Source organism: Daphnia pulicaria, chromosome 1 (assembly GCF_021234035.1).
Source record: "Daphnia pulicaria isolate SC F1-1A chromosome 1, SC_F0-13Bv2, whole genome shotgun sequence".
NCBI classification, from domain to species: Eukaryota; Metazoa; Arthropoda; class Branchiopoda; order Diplostraca; family Daphniidae; genus Daphnia; species Daphnia pulicaria.
In genome coordinates, this window is record NC_060913.1 from 20,480,142 (window position 1) to 20,501,383 (window position 21,242).

Below are 21,242 nucleotides of genomic sequence, written 5' to 3' on the forward strand. Positions count from 1 at the left end.
TTATTATTAATTTTTGCGTTTTCTGGTGAAGCCTTATTGCCTTTTAATTGTCCTACCCGGCAATCGTGAATGTTTAAGGTTTTTATACATATTGATTTTTTAATTGAATGTATTGTGAGCACAAAAGCAAACTTTAATTGATCTCATGTGCACCTAATTTCAGGAAATATGAACTGTACGTTAAAATTTAAAATGAAAAGTTTCATATAAAATGAGGGACGACGATTCACTCAAAGCATGGTTAAAAATACATTAACCAAAACAACAAATCGAATGTAATACAAGCGAAGTTATAGGACACGTATCGAGAAATGGCCAGAGGCCCCGTCCCCTACTTTCGTGATTATCACAGACGATTCGGATCAAATATATATTTTCTATATATGTTAGTTGGATTTCGCAAGGAAAGGTTCAAAGGTCTCTGGCAGCCTAGCATTTTTTGTCCAATGTCGATAGGCTCTTAGGCTGCCACTGCCCTCAGCATTCGCTTTCAAATTGATAGATGACGGCGCCCTTTCAGTCGGTTTATAGAGTTACAAATCTTAAGAGAAGGGCCTAATTTCAGCCCCATATACTTCATCATCATTTCCGAGGTGAGAAGAAGTAGGGCCTTTCCGTCAATTTCCTGCCACACACGGATGAAATAATGCTTTAGTAAAATATTTGCAGTAATGAAATAATAAATAAAAATCGAATTACATGTTTTTGAAAGAGTTGAGAGTGTACGTTTAGACCTGAATCAACAGAAGTCAGATAGCGCATCACGTCATCGACCGACCATTCAGCAGGATCGGATGGTGTACAGGGCGCCTTCGTAGTCGCAAGGGCTGTCAACGCATTGATCTCAGCTTCATGACTAGTAGTAGATGTGGCTCTTTGTAGATCAGGCCGTTGTAACTCGGGGCTCGATTCAGTTTTAAGTGTTGTTGCTCTCCCGTTCAGCGCTTTAGTGGTTAAACAACTCTCGGCCGGCAGAATGTGCGGAGGAGAAACAGTTTCGCGTCTGCTATTGATAGGGTCAGTTTTGGGGCTAGTCATCATTTTCTTTTTTGAACTGACGGGAGTCTTGATGTATTCTCGAGCTAAGATAAATCCGTGCTGTAGCAATTACTGAAATAATATCGGACAGTAGATTGATACCTTTCCGTTTGTTTGCACGACAGGTGTCTGGCTTGATTGAATGATCGGCCAAATTGGCGACGCATTTTTTACAATTAACATCGGCGACTGTACTAATCAAATTTTCACAATAACCGAGATCTTCGCACAACAGTTCCAGGTAGGTTTCAAGCCCCACTAAATCGTCAACAGGAGGCAAACGAAGCGTATGAACTACATTTTCATATTTAGCTAACGAAAAGAAAACAGTGTCAGAGAGGCAAATTGAAATTTGGATTAAATGATTAATTGTTCTTACCACGAATGATAACGTCTCCGTCACCTTGACGTGTCCGGAGGATTGAGAAGGTTTGTTTGGTTTGTAGCGCGGCGTCAACTAAACCCTGAACGGTGTCCCGCAGAACTTGGCTCGGCGTTCCAGGTCCAATTGATCTTTTTAGCTGTCGTATTTTATTGGGATCCAAGTGAGATCCGCAGTTGCACGAGTGGTTGACATAGATGCTCACTGAAAATGTTTAAAACATATCCATTTTAAATAGGGCGGGAAAAAAGTCATTAAAACATAAGAAAATCTTACCAATTGCTGCTTCCCTTTCAATCGAGGACGTATCCGGTTCAGAAACGACGACGCAAGGTTCTGTTTTAGCTCCAGTATCTGAGGACGAAATCGCCAACTTTTCAACTTCTGTCGGCAATTTATCTATTCCCGATGACGAAGATTGTAAAGGAGGAGGAGGAGGTATGTTGAGAACGCGAGATTTGAATCGGCTTCCAGTCGTTAGAGCAACTAAGAAATTGAAAAGGTTCGAATTACTTAATGAAAAGAAAAATATTTAAATTAAGCAAGCGGAGATTACATTTCTGCCCGGGAGGTTGAAGTGGGTGTCCAACCATTGCACAAAACCCAACAGGAAAAATGTCTCTAGAATCATATCGGCACCAGTAATCAAAAGCGCCTTTCCATCCATCAAATGTAACAAAAATACTATCATTGTTTACAGCACCTATTTAAAAAGAAATATGTCAGATTGAGTTTCAATACTACGATTTAGGTTGAACTAATAAACACTGCCGGACTAGGTCATACCAACTGTGGCAGCACAAATTAAATGTGGATTTTTGCGATCAACAGCTTCAAGTTTTTGGCCGATTCGAAACATGTTGTATCGGGGTGAAAGCGGCTCTTTTTTAAAGTAGCAGCTTGGTGCAGTTTCAGCTCCAGTGAGAGTTTTCGAGAGGAATGTACGCCAAGATGAGGCATTCATCCGGAAACCTAAAGGAGGCTGCAACATTCCCCCACTGCTTTCACAGTGTCCTGATAAACATCCAGAGTAATTATTGATTCTGTACGGCTATCAGTATCTAGTTGTGAGACCCTTACCTATTGGATGTATGTCATTGGAATCAACCAATCTCCAGAAATCATTTTTGTTATCAGAACCATCGAGACGTAAGCGGAGCCGGGGGCCAATTACTGCGACAACTGTAGCAATGCAAGTTGAAGTCAAATTACGTGGATCTTGCGCTTCTAGCTTGACTCCAAAGAGAAATTCATTGGTTGGTGGCTTTGCGTGCTGTTTCCAAAATTCGTCCGTAAAAAAATAATTGCAACAATGAATAATAAATAGTAAGCATAATAGATGAAGTCTGAATGGTAAGCCTTAATGGTACAGATAAATTCAGCAATATACCTGTTTAAAACAAACTGGCGGAGCTGCTAAACTTCCAGTTTCTGCTAGATAATCCTCCCATGCAAAAGTGTAAGGGTTGACACTCAATATTAAAGGTGATTCAGAATGAACTGCTGGTGATGCAAGTGACACATTGGGACTGGTCTGTAAACTTTCCACTGAAGATGAGGGTTTCATTTGTTTACTCAGTTCTCTCTTTTTTAATTTTTGGTAACACTTTTCGCTACAGAAATCTCTTGTAGACAAGTTCACAAGGCTTTGAAATGGTAAGCCAGAAATTGCTTCTCCACACTGAAAGCACACTCCTTTTCTGAATTCTGATAAACAAGTTGCAGAGCAAAAAATGTGTCGTCCATTCTTCAGTGGCAGAACATATAGGTTGGGTTTTTCTGTTTGGCTACACCAACCACAGGGTAAAATACTTCCTTCAGCAACCACTGGAGTACCATTGACTTTGCTGTGCTCTTTAACAAAAAAATAGTTTTTAAGTAACATTGTAAAGTGCATTGATGCTATAAAATAACCAGAAAACATACGAAATAATGACTGATGGCTCATTCTGCTTTCAAATGATGAATTCTCAGCACCTCACACTCCTCACAGCCAAGACAATTATTGAATTTCCAAAGCCACCTAAATATATTCAGTTATAAAGGACAGTTGTACACGACTCAAATTAATTAGAAATTCTCAAAAACAAACCTGAATTTGATTGATGACAGAAGCATGGAAGTATGAAAACAGAAATGGGGATCTGTGAGATCGATTCTCAACTGTCAGTTGCTCAGTGCTGCGGTAAATCTAACTCAAGGCAACGATGATCTCGTGGAAAATAGAATCTTTCTTGAACTAGTACGTTAAAATAACTTCGATAAAACTTATTAAATTATGTTAAAATGTTTTTATGTACGTCTTCCATATGCCGACGCGACCGTTGTTTTTCACACCAACCGTTGTGCAGAAATTCGATACAATTGATTTGAGAAAATCACGAATCGTTAACTATCGATATAATTTCAGATCGATAACTGACTTTTTATATAATTATTATTAAATACTCATAGTCATTATGTTTTATGTTTGCCAGTTCGAACTGGTTCGGACAAAATAAAGAAAGCATTGTCTGTTTTTCTCTGGTCAAGAGTCAACATAATCTACGACAGAAAACATCAGTGATCGAACCGCCATTACTTTAATTTCCCACGCTAATAATTCTGTTTACATAAAATATGCTGTAAACTGCAAATCATTCGCCTTCTAAATATTTAACGCAGTTTGGAAATAGATTTAGATTGTTTACGTAAGAATCGACATGGAATCGATAAGACTTTTTTTTTATTTGCGTTTTAATTTGGCAACACTATCACACACGCTTTTATGATATGCATTTTGCTTAGATCTGATGAATATTAGAATACAAAGAAAGTAGTGTGTTGTGTTGATAAATGATAGTAACATTATTTTAATGAAAACTTCGTCGTTTACTGTATCCGTATCTGTGTATTTTAATTTTTAGAGTTTAAGACTTGTTTGAATTCAAACCGATGAACGTCGGCACTCTCATGTGTCATATAGCCTGTAGTCTAGGCTACCGGAGATTGGCAATCCGCCATAATCCATTGATATTCTTTCAAAATATCTTTGCGGGTTTGTAGGAGTTGGCGTTTAATTAATGATTCGTCATCCTCTTTCATTATCAGAATGATTCCAAATGCTTTTAGACCTTTTTCAGGATTACGGCAAATGGATAGTGTACGATTGCGGCTGGATTGTCTCAGGTAACATTTTCGAATGGCGAGTTTCTGCTGTGAAATTGCACTGATGGAAAATACTGACTCAGTCTTGACACTGTTATTTCGATCTTCAACGCTTAACATGTCAGTAATATATCGTTCAGTGACGCTAACAAATTTTGATGCTATATTTTCGATAGAAAGTGATCCTTGCTTGACTTTTTCAATGCGGTTGAGCAGGTCTCTTATAATAGCATGTTTCATGTCGGTATGATTAAGTGATGTTTCCGTATTCCGGTGACTATTGCCATTGATTCGAGTGATTTCCATTAGCGAAAAGCTCCCCATAACAGTTATTTTACTCTCGTATGCTAACTTGGAAATAAAATTTGTCAGTTTGTCCCAACTCTTTTTGTGTTGGGTGAATTGGTGCAAGCTTTCCATCAGGATTTCGTTGAAAGTCGTCCCCTCATTAAAAGCATTGGCTTTTTCCATGACTTCGAATATTTTCTTTAAGAATGGCTCCGTTCGTTGCCACCATATTTTCGTTGTCTGTTCATTAAGCTCAAGAATACTTGACGCTATTTTGACTAGTTCCAATTTCCGGTCGCGTTGATGTTGATGCATAATAGTGCTCATATTTGGGTTATGATTTAGATCTTTAAATAATAAGTTGTTTTCTTGATTATTTTTTTGAATCAGTTTGATGTGTCGATGGGCAATCAAAGAAGCCAGATCATCCATTTCTTTTGAACCGGGGCAATTGAGCTGCTCTGTTTTCGGATGTTTCAAGTTCGTTGTACTGGGGGGTTTTATTTTAGTCGCCAATTCCTTAAAAGTGGTGGCGACCTTTTTTATTAAATCGCAGTCGCTTTGATTCAGGATGCCCAGCGTTTGATTGAGCTTCTTCATCAACTCTTCTACTTCATCATCGCCGTTAGTCTGACACTTTTTCGTAAGTTGATGCCCAGTTGAAAGCAAATCAAACAGCGGCAAGTGGTTTCCTTCTAGACAATCATCCTCATTATAGGCAATCTCTTGAAACAAATACCTCCAATTTCCAGCCCGAAAGAAAAATTCTGAACGACGCTCATCTTCGGACAAATTTTTGCGTTGCCTCTTAATCGATTTTGTGGGGTTTTGTCGACTGATGTTATTGGTGTTAAAGCAGCGGTTGTCAAGCCAAGTTTCCATGTAGATATTCGGCTGCTTGTTTTCGAAATTCCTCCACATCTTGTCCAGTAGCCAATTTTTTTCTTGGTGCCAAACAATCTCATCCTCCCTTGACTGTTTGGCAGCAATGACTGTTTTGTTCAATGGTCGAACCTCGACGAACTTCTCTTTTAGCCTGGCATTACATTCTCGTATGATTTCAGTTATCGATTCAATGACCATTTGGTAACTCTGGGCTACTTCATTAGACATTTCTTTGCTTCGCTCCGCCAACTCGATCAGTGGTAGCAACGTTTCCATTAGTAGATTGCCAGTAATTTCTTCTTGACGAGAACTGGTGGACGTAAGGTAGTTGGTAGCGTTCATGGCGTGATTTTGAATTTGAACCTTGTTTTTTTGAATTTCCTTCATATTGGCGTAAGCTTTGCGAAAAGACAAGTGGGCACGTCGAATGATTGGCCGCAGTGCGGAACGAAAGTACTCTGTGTCGCCCGTTGAAGTAGTGTTTGTAATATCTGTGTAAAGGGTGGCAATGGACCATTCCAAAAGACTACCAATAGCACCGGTAGTCAACAAGTCATTCCAGTTGTAAAAGACTTGCATAAAGAGCGCAAGTGATTCGTTTAGACTCTTTCCGTCAAAAAGAAGTGCCCCTTTTTCTTTCATCTTCATTTCACACGATACTGCAATTAAAGAAAACAAAAATATTGGGTTAGTTTATTTTTATATGTAGGTATTGAAAAATCCACGAGCGAAAACTGGCGAAATTACGCCAGCGCTCGCTATTTGTGTGTACGTATGTGTGCTTAGTTTTTTCTCGCTTAACCGACAAATTTTATTTTTACATAACTATAGCTACTCAAGATAAACAATACATGCAATAAAATTCGAAAAAATTTAATAGTCATATGTTTTATTATACTTAATGCATTAAGTAAAAAAAATTCTTTCCCATGCTGGGCAAGATGAAGCAACAATACAGATGAGAGATTTTTCAGCATGAAACGAACCTAATTCCGAATTTTTGTACTTGCCATTTGAATGTGTTTTTGTCAAATCAGCTGCTGATAAACCGGAAGTAAGCGTTACTTCAGAATGAATATTTATCACTAATAAAAGAAGGATAAGGCAATATCTGTATTTAACAGCCATATTTCATTCGCAATTCTTAACTTTATTTCAGAAGGCAGACGCAGACGACTGTTGAACTGGCGCTTACTGCCAAGTGAGCACATAAAAAACGTTCAAATATGATCGTCGCGATTTTTTTTTTAAATTATTATTCAGACCATAACACGGACTTTGTCAGCTTTGACACGAACGGTATCTGAACTAACATATCATTTTTCATCACACATAGAGAAAAGGCGTGAACTTATGGTAAAACTACAATCCTCCATTGCTACATATTATTTAAAATGTCCAGAACAATTTTTTAACACAGAAAAAATTGCTATAGATCTTGAACGACAAACTTTCTGCCGTATGGTTTCGAGTGCGTGATCAGCAAATCAAAATCGTGATTCATCAACAAAACTTATTACGACTACATTTTGAACCGCTGAAACAGTAGTTTTTCTCATCAAAATGTCCATTTGGACCAATGCGCAAAACAACGTTGTGTTATAAATTATGGCAGTAAGCGCACAATCAATTAATCAAAAATTTATTATTTAATAGTTATTTTCCATTACGATGACAACTCAGTTATTTTAGCGCCGATAAGGCAATAAGTCAGTCATAAGGATTCCATCCAGCACTCGAATTTACTACGACGTAGTAATACTAGCTAGCCTACATATTTGCCTTTTTGGAACCTTCGTGATCTTTTTCTTTATCTACGAAATAGGAGTTAGGTTACAGGTCATCATTATACTGATAAGAGTTCATCATGAAGACTACAATTTTTAAAAACACCTCGGGGTGAATCGGTTCTAATCACAGATTGCGCGTATTTAGTTCGCCACTCCCTGAATAGTGAATATTGGATGACAAGAAAACAACTTTAACATTATTTTTATATGCACCAGAGAACATTTTCAAACGTAGTACGATTCCACCATCTCAACATTTCGGATAGTATAGCCTACATATTCTGCCACAGATAAACCTTCCATTGTTCACAATTTTACTAGCCTACTGACCGATCGTATATTATAATGAGACGTCAAGACTTACAACTGAATTGGTTGTATTTTTTTATTATACCGATGTTGTGCGCATTTCTGGTTTCGGCATCAATCGGGGAGGTTTTGTCATCTAGTTCTGCTGGTGAGTCACCCTTTTATTGTTACGAGATTTCTTGATCTCATTAACACAACGGCAAATTACCTTTCCAGCAAGTTACCTTTTACTATTTAAATTATTTGTCTTATTATGGACGATTATGAATCATAAACTTTAAACATAAAAAAATGCTTATGTTGGATTATTTTATGCGACAGATTCAAACCAGGATTCAGTAGCTTTGCGATGCGCTGATCGTTTACAACAAATGGTGGAGGCCGTCAGTCCTGCCTTTACCCACGCAATAGTTCACTTCGATCGTTTAACTGATTTGATCCTTGATGCAACAATGTCGATGAAAGAGCATCTCAGAAAAAATGCGTACTTTTCAGAATTGCCAATTCAAAGAGCTATTTATTGGATGTTCGATTCACTCAATGAAGCACATATTTCTACTCTTTATCATTTGAAACGTTACGACGACAATTATATTCGGTTATCTCGCGAAATAAGAGATACAGAGGGTATGATTAAAGTAGACAACGATCTACTGCAGTCTCTGAAGATTAACATTTCATGGTGGGCGGAAAAATGTGAAGAGTTTCAAAAAAATAAGAAGAATTTGGACATAAAAGTGCAGGATGCCGTCAACTGTGTTAAAAGAGCGGAAATGGAAATCGAAAAAAAGATGACAAATAGAAACGGATGGATTGTGGCCGCCGTTTTCACTGTTGGTATACTGCTTAATTTTTGTTTAATATGTGAAAAAGGATTTTAATATATTAATTTATTTTACCAGGATTAGCTACCCCTGGTCTCATACACAACGAAAACAAACTTCAAAAAGCGAAATTGAAGCGCAAGGTTTACCAGGATAACGCCAATGAAAACCGCATATTACTGGAAGAAGCAGAGAAAAACTTGAAAACATTCGAAGCCGAAAAACTAATTACAGAAAATTCACTGAAGGAAAAAGAGAGAAACCTCACACTCCTTCGTTCAAATAAAGAAAACTTGGGCAAGCAGTTTGCTTCCTTGAGAGCATTGGAAGAACACACCAGAAGTACTACTACCTTCATGTCCCAGTTTCGATTCGAAGTTGAAGATTTGAAAAATCAGCAAGACGCATATGTGCTCTTGAACCCTCTTTTTCAGTTAGTCGATAAGTTAAGTGAACTAATAGGTAGTAGTGCAATTATGTTCATTTTATTGGACGAAGAGGAAATGGTTTCAAAGATCCGTGACAAAATTGGGATTCTACGATTGCAAATGCAAAAATAAACGAATCATTTTAGGCGGATTTTATGCTGTATTCAGCTAAGTGGACGTTTTTTTTTACACGGGTTTGACCGGATAGTGCGAAAAACGAAAATGAAACATCCGCGGGTGTTTAATTTCCGTAATATTTTTGAAAATACAAACGAACGTATGGATATCGAGGTTCGTTTATGTCACAATAGTCCTATGCTGATTTTTTAAATAAAATAAAACACATAATAATATATATACATACATAATACATCTAAGGGTACCCTTAATTTTAAATTGATTTTTTTGATTTTTTTGTACCAGTTAGCATTATTTTATTTATTTCTTTTTAACCAAGCATAACAAGATTCCTTCGGTAATGTCCTTCGGGAATTTTTTTAAACGTTAAAGAGACAAAAAATCAAGGTTAAATAGTAGAAAGTAAATAGTATACATACTATTATGTTTGGAAAATTCTGTTTCCCTTTATTCTCTTAAATGATTTGATTCTTATTAACTAATTGACTAATAATCTGTCAATATTATGAGTGGTGCGACTTACTTAGGTGTGGCGGAGGTATGGGGTATGGGGTGCCGTTCTTGGGATTAAACAATAAATATCAAAGGAAACATTACCACTAACAGTTAACCATTTGTTAACCTATAATCTAACGCCAATCTAACATCTTATAATAATAATTAAAATTAAAAAAACAGTAAATGAAAAGGAATTAAATTAACAAAATATTTATCTTTCCATCAAACAATTAAGGTAAAATGAAACATCGGATGTAAGATTTAACAACAATCTAACTTATATATTAAATCTAATGAAATATTTAATGTTGCATTTAACATTTAATCTGGATTAAACATCGGTTATTAGCTGTAACAACAATCCAACCTATACATGTAAAATCTAATGTAGCCTAAAGTTTTATGTGATTCTTTTTTCAATTTAATGTAAAATGCTACCCTTTAATTGCAAAATAAATCAATCGAAATAATTAGAATTATTCTTTAATATTATTTTGCATTCCCCCCCCCCCCCTTTTTTACATAAAACCCATTAAAGTTATTCAAACGGGTAGCCATCTAGCGGTCCAAAAATAGCCACATTCACTCTCCCCCTTTATGGCTACGGATGAGCGCTGAGCCCTATCATCTCAAAAGAAGCGAGGACGTTCTCGCCCGGTTCCTACAAATCCCGGCAAATGTAGAGAAGCATATTACGAACGGGGAGCGAAATGCGGCAACGGCCACAGCATCCACCACAACCGGACGTGGCCCACGATTACGATTGCGAAGACGGATCGAAACGTAGGGTCTGAATGCAACGGCAAATTCCACACCAGGTCACCGACGGAAATCGGCTGCAAAAACGCCGTATGCGTAAACAAATCGCATCATTGAGAAAAAAAAAAAACAATAGAGCAAACCAACAACGCGTCCCATTCTCCCTCTTCTCCCCGTTCTTCCCTAAAAAAAACGTAAACAACACGTTTCATTAATTTATAAAAAAAAACGTGAATTCAAAAAAAAAAAAAAATTACATCACAATATTCCCTATTAATTTACCTATTTAATCACTGCTATAGATTACTTACAAGATAAACTTGGAAGAAACTACACTCTATCTTCGGAGAGACCCTCACAAAACCCATAAGAGCTCCTCAAAACATTAACCCAACATGGCCGCCGCGAGGTTGCCATGGCTGGGGTACGCGTTGTTGGTTTGCTCTATTGCGGCGACTGGTTGGACGAGTAGCGCGCGCCGTCCGCTATTTTATCACTTAGTGCCGCCCGTCCGCTGTAACAGGCGGGTGTCTACGCGAAAATAATAAGGTTAAATATTTCGCACTAAAAGCTCTAATAAGAGCGCAGGGCACTTTTGATTAAATTGCGCGCAATAGGATCAATTTAGCACAATTCATTCCATCGTATAATTTACGAAAAGAACAAGCGCTAAAATAAATATTTAACGCTATACATATCACGCATTGCACTAAATTTAATTAAACGGACGTGTAAGTAAACCAACAATTGCGGCGACTAGTTGGGCGAGTATTAGAGCGTGCCCTTTCGTTATTTCGGCGCTTATCGCGGATCCGTCCATAATTTTTGTGCTGTCGATCGCCCGTCCTCGGTTTTTAGCGGCTCGCAGGAAAAATAATTAAATTAAATGTTTCGCGCTAGATAAGCGCGCCTGGCGCTAGTGATGTATTTTTGATTAACTTGCGCGCGAAGCGCTATATTTAGCGCAATTCACTTCATCACATTATTTATAAAACGTGCAAGCACTTCCGTTATTTAACGGTTGCGACAAGAAAAACAATTGCGGCGACTTGACGAGTTGCGCGCGCCCGTCCATTATATTAGCACTAGTCGCTATCGAGTCCGTTCTCTATCTTAGTGCTTATCGTCGCTTGTCCACCGTTTAGGCGGCTCGTTGGGCGAAAAATGTCAAATGGTTCGCGTTTATCTAGCGATATCGTAGCGCGTATGACGTTAGTGATCTACCTGTGATTAACTCGACTACGATGCGTTGATTTTAGGGCAATTTTGTCTATCATATGATTTACCAAACGCGCAAGCGCTAAAATAAATGTTTAGCGCTAAATAATGCGCATCACATAAAACTTGATTGAAGGAAAATTCTCGGCTGAAATAAATTGCGTTTATATTTTGCCGTTCAATTCCGGGCTGGCCGGACTGCCCTTTTGTCGACGACACCCAGAATATAGAATGATGAATTTGTCGACGATTGATCTGTCCCATATGAACAGCGGCCCATCTTTGACGGCTTTTCCTATTTACGGCCGCATGCCTTCGCTGCTCAATAAATAAATTAAAGATGACCCACCTTCAACACCGGAAGCGGTTCGAGCTGGAGTAGCCCCACTTGGCCAGCGCCACCGAGGTGAACAATTTCAAAAACTCAGGTGACTTTAGCCAGATGTAACTGAGAAGCGTCTTCTTAGCTCTCAATAGCAAATGGCTGTGAGCGGTAACCGCTGAGTTTTTCAAATGTTTCGCCTGTGTGGTGCTGGCCAGTAGCCGCTGCTGGTGTTGGAGATGGGCCATCTTCAATTTATTGGACAGCGAGGACATACGGCTATAAGGAACGACGGGTCGCTGACGATCAGCTCGATCACACTCTCGTCCTTTTTGGGCGTACAAAGGGTGTACATACTTGGTGTTAAATGAAAGTGGGTACAAGCTTGTACACCCGGGTGTACATAAGGTGTACATATTTTTTTTGTACACCTTTTGTATACCCGGCACGAGGTCATAACGTCTTTGTTTTATCAAATTCGCGCGACCACCGTTTTTCTCACCCATCCCCCACTTTCAAGAATGAAAGGAAAAAATTTTTGCTTCCCTCTATTTTATCTCTATTAACCTTTACTTCATTTAATCTGATATTTTCCTCCTTCTCATTCTGTAATTTATGGCTTTCTAATGTCTTTCACCAATTGCCATTAACGTATTTGCTTTTATCTGGAGTCGAACCTGGAACCTCAGATTTACAAGCCAGTATTTATCCGCTGTGCCACCAGCTATTGATATCAAGTTGGGAAGCTTGTAATACCAATTAATTCTTAGGACAGAGAAAGAAACTTCTAATTTCAAGATTTCTATTGATTGCAATCATTGTTGAATTAAAGAGCTTGGTAACAATATATTAAGCCAACAACTTATCGAGTTTTCATCTAAAAGCACCATTGAATTTCGGTGATGGGACTTAGAAACATTTTTCGTTTTTAGCCGCCATTATGGATTTCCATCGCGCGGCTTTTCAAGAAAGAACTTGAGATTAGGGCGGTTAGGGATGGGAGAGAAACGAAGAAACGAAGAGAGAAAAAAAGATTTTTGGGTCTCTTCCTTTCGCTTAAAGAGTGAAAAACTCGAAAAAACCTAATTTGCATACTTGTAAAGGAGGCGTACAAATCGTTTTTTCCTTTACAGTATATACAAAAGGTGTACAAAAGGTGTACAAAGACGAATTTGTACACCAGCTACAAATATGTAGCCTAAAAAAGGACGAGAGTGCAGCTACTCTGGGTGTCATCGACAAGGGGCAGTCCGGCCAGCCCGGAATTAAACGGTGAAAAACTAGCGCAATAATATTAAGCCAAAAAATGTAGGTGAATTTAGGCCCGGTTAATTAAATTTAAAACGATGAGCTTATTTTTAGGGCTAAATATTTATTTTAGGGCTTGCGCGTTTCGTAAATTATACGATGAAATGAATTGCGCTCAATTGATACTAGCCTATCGTGCGCAACTTAATGATTAGCACCCTGCGCAGTGCAAAATATTTTACCTAATTATTTTCGCGTAGATACCCGCCTGTAACAGCGGACAGACGGCGCATAGCGATAAAATAGCGGACGGGCTACTCGTCTAACTAGACGCAGCAATCGTCTTTTTTTTGTCTCAGTTATATGATTTGGCTACGCAATTACGCATGCGACGTTTTGGCAGGCGAGTTCCGCCGGTGAGCAGGTTCGGAATTTGCCGTTGCATTTCGACCCGACGGGGCGGGCGACGGGATCGTCTCTAGCTATAAGAAGGAAAATAGTTCTCTTTCCGGTTAATTTAATCTTCTGAATTGAATTCCTTACAATTCTTTAAATTGGCTTGTTTATTTCGTGATTGATTCAAACAGAAATTATTCTTTAGAGTATCGTTTATTATAACGCTAAGATTTTGTGATTGATTCACAATTAATGATTAGCATACAGTTAATATTAATATTTCGTTTAATGTTAGATTGAACAATAATTTATGCATTTCCAATTTCTGTGATTTGTTTTAAGTTAACAGTTTGATTTCGTTAGTGATTTATTTTTCCCGATTGATATTCCTGTTGCTTTACCATCTGATGTTTCGTTTAATGTTACGTTGATCCATAAATTATTCATTTAATGGAAACGATTTCCAATATTTTTTTATTTAACTTAGCGGGTTAATTTCCTGATTGGTTTATTAATAACTGTTATTATTTTTTTTTTTTTTTTGCAATTGAATGAATTGATGGTTAGTGTAATGTTACGTGGTTGAATGAATGATAAATTTAGTGCAAATTCAAACTAATGTGTGTTTAATATTAATTTATAGATGGCTTGATAGAAGTTACCTTTAATGTTTCATTTAACATTAGACGTTTGTTTTGTAGTTTTGAAATCTTAGTTCATTGTTATATATCGAAATTCGGTGTTAAACAAATGTTAGATTCGTTTGATGAATGTTAGAAAGGGTGTTAGATTAGTAGTTAACGGTTGGTTAACTGTTAGTGGTAATGTTTCCTTTGATATTTATTGTTTAATCCCAAGAACGGCACCCCATTATGGGGTGCCGTTGTACCTTTTTACCAACAAACCTATAATCTAACATGAATCTTCAATCAAACCTATAATCAAACATGAATCTTCAATCAAACCTATAATCTAACATGAATCTTCAATCAAACCTGTCATCTAAAATGAATCTTCCATCTAATAAACAGTAATAGATGAAACACAAATAAAAAAAATGATCAAGAGTGCTGTAACGGTGTAACCGGGTGTAACTTAGCATCTAACACCGATATTAGATCAATGACGATTTTAATCTACAATAAAATGTGACCGAATGTGACATTAAATGAAATGTTAAATTTAAAGTGTGTTCGTTGTTAAACTTTTCATCTATCTGTCATTCATTATTTGAATTTAAAAAAAAATTGCAACCATAAGTTCTATTTTTTTTGCGCTGGCGGCCAGAAATATCGATTAATTTGTAATTATTTCTGTAAGCTTCATGATATAAAACTGGAAATTTGTTTAAAATGCAGCCGGCGGTAAAAAAATCTAACTGCATGCTTCACCTTCACCCCCTTTATAGCCAGTTTGTATCCAGTAGGCCTACTACAAACGGGAGATTCTTACACGATAAGCGCATGTTTGAGCGTTTTATTCCGTTTTATTTATAATCACATAATTAAAAAACTAACAAGCGCTTAAATAATGTTACTGAATGCGCGTCGCTCAAAAATATTTTTTTTTTATTTAATGCGAAGGGAAACGACTGCGGCTGACTGCGGCGACTGGGTCAGACGAGTAACATGATGAGCCCGCCCGTTTTTTCAGCGCTTATCGCTGGACCGTCCGCTATTTTAGAGCTGTCGCCCGTCCGCTGTTTCGGCGGCTCATTATACGCGAAATATAATTCATTCAAATGTTTTGCGCTAGATCTAGCGCTATCTAAGCTCGCGTGGCGCTAGCGATGTGTTTGCGATAAACTTGCGCGCGATGCGCTATAGGCCTATTTAGCACATTTCTTTATTCTTCGCATTATTTAAGAAACGCGCAAGCGCTCCGTTAATTTAAATAAACGGTTGATGCGACAGGGAAAACGATTGTGGCGACTGGACGAGTAGCGCTCATCCGTTCATAATATTAACGCTTGTCGCGAGTCCGTGCGCTATGTAAGCGCTAATCATCGCACCCCTCCACTGTTTATATTAAATAATTTACAAACGCAAATAACTTGCTAAAATAAATATTTTGCGCTATATATCTAGCGCTTTGCAAGCGCGTATGGCGCTAGTGATTTACTTGTGATAAACTACCTGCGCTTAATTTAGCGCAATTCCTTTTATAACATAATTTACGAAACGCGCAAGCGCTAAAATATTTAATGTTTAGCGCTACTTAATGCGCATTACATAAAATTTAAATTAAGGCGTAAGAGTTCATGTTCGCGTTCTTCTCATAATATATAATAAATAAGAATAGATTTTAGAATAATCGGTGTTGCACTCGAATTTGGCAAGTTTATATTGAGACGAGGAGCATCTTGAACGACGTCGAGCTAGACGCCTAAATTCGTGATCCGTTTGGATGAAGTCCGACCGTGTTTGCGTGCAACACCGCGTATTATAAATTCATATTCTAAATCACTAGCGCCATACGCGATTACAAAGCGCTAGATCTAGCGCTAAATATTTATTTTAGCAAGCATCAGTGCGCGTTTGTAAATTAATATGTGATGAATTTAATTGGGCTAAATTTACAGCATTGCGCGAAAGTTATCTTAAATTAATTATTAGCGCAATGCGCGCTTTAGATAGCGCTAGATCCAGCGCGAAAAATTTGACATTTTTGGCTCAGCCGGGCTCAGCGAGCCGTCTAAACAGTTAACGGGCGACGATTATCGCTAAGATAGCGAACGGACCCGTGACAAGCGCTAATATCATGTACGGGCGCGAGCTACTCGTCCAATCGCCGAAATCGTTTTCCCTTTCGCAACATTTTATTTAAATTAACGAAGCGCTTGCGCGTTTCGTAAATAATGCAATGAAGTAAATTGCGCTACGATCACTTAAACTAGATCGCTTCGATAGCGCTATAGATCTACCGCAAAGCATTTGAAAATATTATTTTTCGCGTCGCCAGCGCCGTAAAGCTGAATTTCTGTGAGTACGTTTGTCTTCGGAACACTCCGGGCTGGGTGACAGCGTCCGCTGACTTTTCCAGTCGCTGGTGTTGGTCCGGCTGGACGAGGCGGAATGAAATGGATCGGTCATAGCGAAAGGTAGCGGCCACTGCCGCCTCTCTCGTCTTTCCACAGCAATACTTTCCACTATTTTTCGTGGAAAAGATCATGAATCGATATCAACGCATTGCAAATGCAAACAATCGATATATAGCCATTCGTTCTGCCGTGATTTCAAAAATAAATAGCACTAGTCGAGTGCTACAATTTTAGGGGGTCATTTTGCGTTCCATAGTTTATAGGATTATAGTGATGGACATCATTGGGTTTTGCCGTATTGGTTCTTTTAATACGGCATGTATATTGATTTCATTATACATTTTATACGTATATGTTTACTATAGCCGTTTTCTTTACATTTTTCTTTAAATAAAATGTTTGATAACATGATTTATTAATTTCTCGCGATTAATTAATCTGTTAGATAGCGAATGATGTTAGATATAATGTTAAGTTTGCCAAGACATGGTTTATTTAATAATAGCTTACCCGAAAGATTGATTGTTTTTTCGAATGTTAGTCGATAGACCGTTTGATTAATTTTACATTTAATTTTTTATGTTTTATTTGAATTACCAAAGTGTTACTTTGGCGTTTTAAGTGTTTAATGTATGTTAAATGAATGTTAAATGAATGTTAAAATTATTTAATGAATGTTAGATTTTATGTTATAATAAAATGTCACGATTGATTTAAGTTATTATAATGTTTCATTTATTGTTTAATATTTCTTTGTTGGTAAAAAGGTACAACGGCACCCCATACGATATGGGGTGCCGTTTTTCCCGAATAACAGCATATGAAAGAGTCAAACAGCAATCAAACAATGAGGAAACATAGAGGTAACTCAAATTAATCTACCAAACTAAAATTAATCCGAATCAAACAAAGATTAAACAAAAATCAGTGTTTTTAACAGCAATCAAACACATCTAACACGCAGCTAACACAGATGTAACCGAATCAAACGTGATTTATTGATTAATAATCAATTAAATGAATTGTACGGAAATTGAAACGAAGTATTAAATGACAAAAGATGAAATAAATTGGCAAAAATATTATAATTAATTAAAGAAAACGGGAAATATGATGAATACAATAATTCGAAAAGTAAACATAAAATCAAATGGCAACATTTGTATAAAACCAATGGGCTTTTTTTTAATTACCCCACAAATGTTATAAATAAAAGTCACAATGTTCTGAAACAACAAATGAGTGCCCATTATTCAATGAAAAATGTGTATTTAAAATTAAACATACAAACAATGAGTAATGTTTAATAAAACAAAAGGCTTTTATTGTAAATATTCCACGAATCTTGAATGAAAAATTCACAATTTAATAATTTAACTGAATGGAGTCAATGGACAAATGAATGAACAGTGTTCAATAAAAAAGTACATATATTTCAAACGTGCAATACTATGAAACTTGGGAAATGTAATATTTTAGGAGAGAATTATTATTTTTCTTAAAAAAATGTCACGGCCATACAAGAAATAAAAACAAAAATGAACTAAACGTATTAGCGTGTATCAGCATAGCCTATAGCATGCAAACCGTATGTTGGTTTACTACGGCTTTACTAGGCGTCTAATGATCTACCTTAATACCCCTCAGCTAGATATTCTTATTGAAGAAAACAATTATAAATTCAAAAATGAAAATAAATAAATAAATAAAAATAAGCTGGTTACGTGAATTTGTATTAGTATTCACATAGTTTCACGTGGAATAGTGAATGGGAATGGGAATGGGCAGAAAAACAGACTAGTACCTTGGTAAATGCCTTTGGCTCTACCTGTGGTCTACCTGTAATTCGCCAACTTGGCCCTGAAAATTACAAATAAATTGCACCATGTTGTACTATAATTGTAATCAAAATACACTAGTAAAAAAACATACCAGGAGGGGGAGTACGGAACTTTTGGGAGCGTTGTTTTAATCTCGAACCACGATCAAGAGCTTCAGGAGAAACGTAACCATATCCAGGTAGCACAAAGTTCTGGGGGCCATTATAACCAGAGGCACCTCCAATTGAAATCGATGATTGTTGCCTTTCATTTTGATTCACGGACGAGCCAGCAGCCGATGAAGAGGTTGGATAACACCCTAATTGTGGCCGAGGCGGTGTTTGTCCCTGCTGACCACCGGTAAATGATGTTGGAGCTACCACACTGCCACTTGGTGCTTTAGTTTAAACGAATATGATACGATTCATGTTTGGTAAAATTAATAATTGAAAATGGTTTGTACTTACGGTTCGACGATGAATGGTTTTGAAGGGCAGATTGCAGGGCATTGGCCAATTGCCCACTTGCCAGTGTAGAAGTTAGTAAACGGCTAAACGCGTCGGGATCCATTTCCAAACTAAACGTTTAGATGCCAGAAACGCCAACCAGCAGACATTGAAACAAATGAAAATGGGAGGGAAGACCGGGAAAAACGGGTAGGTGCTAGATTGTCAAATTTGTTGACAATAGGTTAATGGAGGCGTTTTTATTTATATATTTTCCGCATATAATCCCACTCGCTCCCACTTGAATTGCATCAACAATAGAAATTCGAATTCAAGTGAGTGCCGGGAGCCTAATATGTGTTACCATGTAAAATTTTTATTAATCAACGCCCCGCGCTAGGAAAGGTATTTCCGCATGTTTCATTATCTGTTCGCCGTGCCAAAATTTCGTGAGAGGATCATATGGCACGTCCACGTTATTGCCGCCACATCTATTCGATTGATCTAACCGAATTTTTGATCGATCTGACATAGAATTTTAAATAGACTTATATCACCAGACAAAAATGCAAATCAAATTCTATTTGTATTTGTCGAAGGAATCGCGCTAGATCTAGCGCCATCTAAGCACTTATGACGCTAGCAAAGTTTTTTTGCTATTAGCTTGCGCGAAATGCGCAAAATTTAGCCCAATACATTTTATCACATTTACGAAAAGCGCGTGCCCGTCCGTATTTTAGCGCTTAGCTTGGGTCCGTCGCTTATTTAAGCGCTAAGGTCGCCCATCCGCTATTTTTGGCGGCTCAATCTGGGCGAAAAATAACTCATTCAAATATTTTGCGCTAGTAAAGCGCTATCTAAGCGCGCGTGGCGCTAGCGATGTGTTGGCGATAAACTTACGTGCGATGAGCTATATTCAGCGCATTTCTTTATTCTTCGCATTATTTACGAAACGCGCAAGCGCTTCTTTAATTTAAATAATTGGTTGCGAAAGGGAGAACGATTGCGGTGAATGGATGAGAAGCGCGCGCCAATACATGATATTAGCGCTTGTCGCAGGTCTGTTCGCTATCTTAGCGCTAATCGTCGCCCGTTCACTTTTTAAGACGGCTCGCTGGGCCAAAAATTTTAAATTGTTCGCGCTGGATCTAGCGCTAGCGCTAGCGCGCATGGCACTAATGATTAATTTCAAATTAACTTGAGCGCGATGTGCGAGCGGGATAAATAATGGAGTGAAATATGTCGCGCTAGATCTACCGCTATCTAGGCTCTATTACCCTTATTATGATTTATTTGTGATTGACTTGCGTAAGATGCGCTAAATATTGCGCATCGTAGTTAATCACAGGTAAATCATAAGCGCAATACGCTCTTATACAGCGCTAGATCTAGCGCTAAATATTTATTTTATCAAATTATGCGCGCGTCGTAATTTATGTAATGAACTTATTCAGAGCTGAATTTCAGCTAAATTTAGCGCATTTTTCGTTGAGCGCAAGTTATTTTTAAGTTTATCATTACGCTGCGATATAGCTAGATGCAGCGCTACAAATTTGACATTTTTTGCGCAGCGAGCCGCCTTAAAGTCTTAAACAGCGGACGGGCGACGATAAGCGCTACGACAAGCAGCCTGACTCGTGATAAGCGCTGAAAAATGGACGGGCACGTACGAGCTACTCGTCCAGTCTCCGCAATGGTTTTCTTTTCAAGAACAATTTAGTTAAATTAACGAAGCGCTTGCGCGTTTCGTAAAAAATGCGATGCAATGAATTACGCTAATTTAGCGCATCGCGCGCAAGTTAATCGCATATACATCACCAGCGTAATGTGCGCTTAGACAGCGCTATGTCTAGCGAGAGACATTTGATTTAATTATTGTTGGCGGAAAAAAAAACGGATGGGCGACCTTAGCGCTTAAATAGCGACGGGCTTACTCTAAGCGCTAAAATACGGACGGGCACGCGCATTTTCTAAAATACATTATAATAGGAATTGCGCTAAATTTAGCGCATCGTAGTTTATCACAGGTAAATCACTAGCGCCATACGCGCTCGAACAAACGCTACGAACTTTATTTTTTTTTTGAATTGCATGGTCGGTAGCTCGAAAGAGTAGCTCGGTCGGTATTCAAACAAATCTTCATGTATTAAGCCAATCAATACAATCATGTTGCCACTTATACTTCAATCATCTTCATAGTCCTCTTTCTCTCTCTTCCGTTTAATTATCGCCCTACACTTCATCAGTCATCAATTTGTTTTTCATC

At 37.8% G+C, this 21,242-nt stretch overlaps 4 protein-coding genes across 4 annotated transcripts; 1 reads left to right on the forward strand and 3 right to left on the reverse strand.

Moving 5' to 3' along the window:
* Positions 1 to 91: 91 nt before the first annotated feature.
* LOC124320181 (polycomb protein SCMH1-like) lies at positions 92 to 3,789 on the reverse strand. The gene is made up of 12 exons (XM_046782859.1): positions 3,721 to 3,789; positions 3,513 to 3,659; positions 3,347 to 3,443; positions 2,811 to 3,274; positions 2,501 to 2,693; positions 2,207 to 2,434; positions 1,977 to 2,123; positions 1,697 to 1,906; positions 1,418 to 1,624; positions 1,141 to 1,350; positions 700 to 1,082; positions 92 to 625 (listed from the first exon to the last, which is right to left on the reverse strand). Exons 3-12 carry the CDS (start codon positions 3,366 to 3,368, stop codon positions 491 to 493), a joined length of 2,199 nt encoding a protein of 732 aa, XP_046638815.1. The 5' UTR covers positions 3,369 to 3,443; positions 3,513 to 3,659; positions 3,721 to 3,789; the 3' UTR covers positions 92 to 490.
* A 339-nt stretch (positions 3,790 to 4,128) lies between these two features.
* On the reverse strand, positions 4,129 to 7,030 carry LOC124327948. The gene is made up of 2 exons (XM_046786922.1): positions 6,751 to 7,030; positions 4,129 to 6,399 (listed from the first exon to the last, which is right to left on the reverse strand). The coding sequence occupies exons 1-2, from the start codon at positions 6,866 to 6,868 to the stop codon at positions 4,394 to 4,396; spliced, it is 2,124 nt and encodes a 707-aa protein (XP_046642878.1). The 5' UTR covers positions 6,869 to 7,030; the 3' UTR covers positions 4,129 to 4,393.
* A 699-nt stretch (positions 7,031 to 7,729) lies between these two features.
* LOC124320724 lies at positions 7,730 to 9,375 on the forward strand. Its single transcript, XM_046783588.1, has 3 exons — positions 7,730 to 7,987; positions 8,161 to 8,676; positions 8,742 to 9,375. Exons 1-3 carry the CDS (start codon positions 7,876 to 7,878, stop codon positions 9,221 to 9,223), a joined length of 1,110 nt encoding a protein of 369 aa, XP_046639544.1. The 5' UTR covers positions 7,730 to 7,875; the 3' UTR covers positions 9,224 to 9,375.
* An 8,761-nt stretch (positions 9,376 to 18,136) lies between these two features.
* LOC124327132 lies at positions 18,137 to 19,129 on the reverse strand. Its single transcript, XM_046786052.1, has 3 exons — positions 18,998 to 19,129; positions 18,643 to 18,927; positions 18,137 to 18,570 (listed from the first exon to the last, which is right to left on the reverse strand). Exons 1-3 carry the CDS (start codon positions 19,098 to 19,100, stop codon positions 18,446 to 18,448), a joined length of 513 nt encoding a protein of 170 aa, XP_046642008.1. The 5' UTR covers positions 19,101 to 19,129; the 3' UTR covers positions 18,137 to 18,445.
* Between the last annotated feature and the right edge of the window lie 2,113 nt (positions 19,130 to 21,242).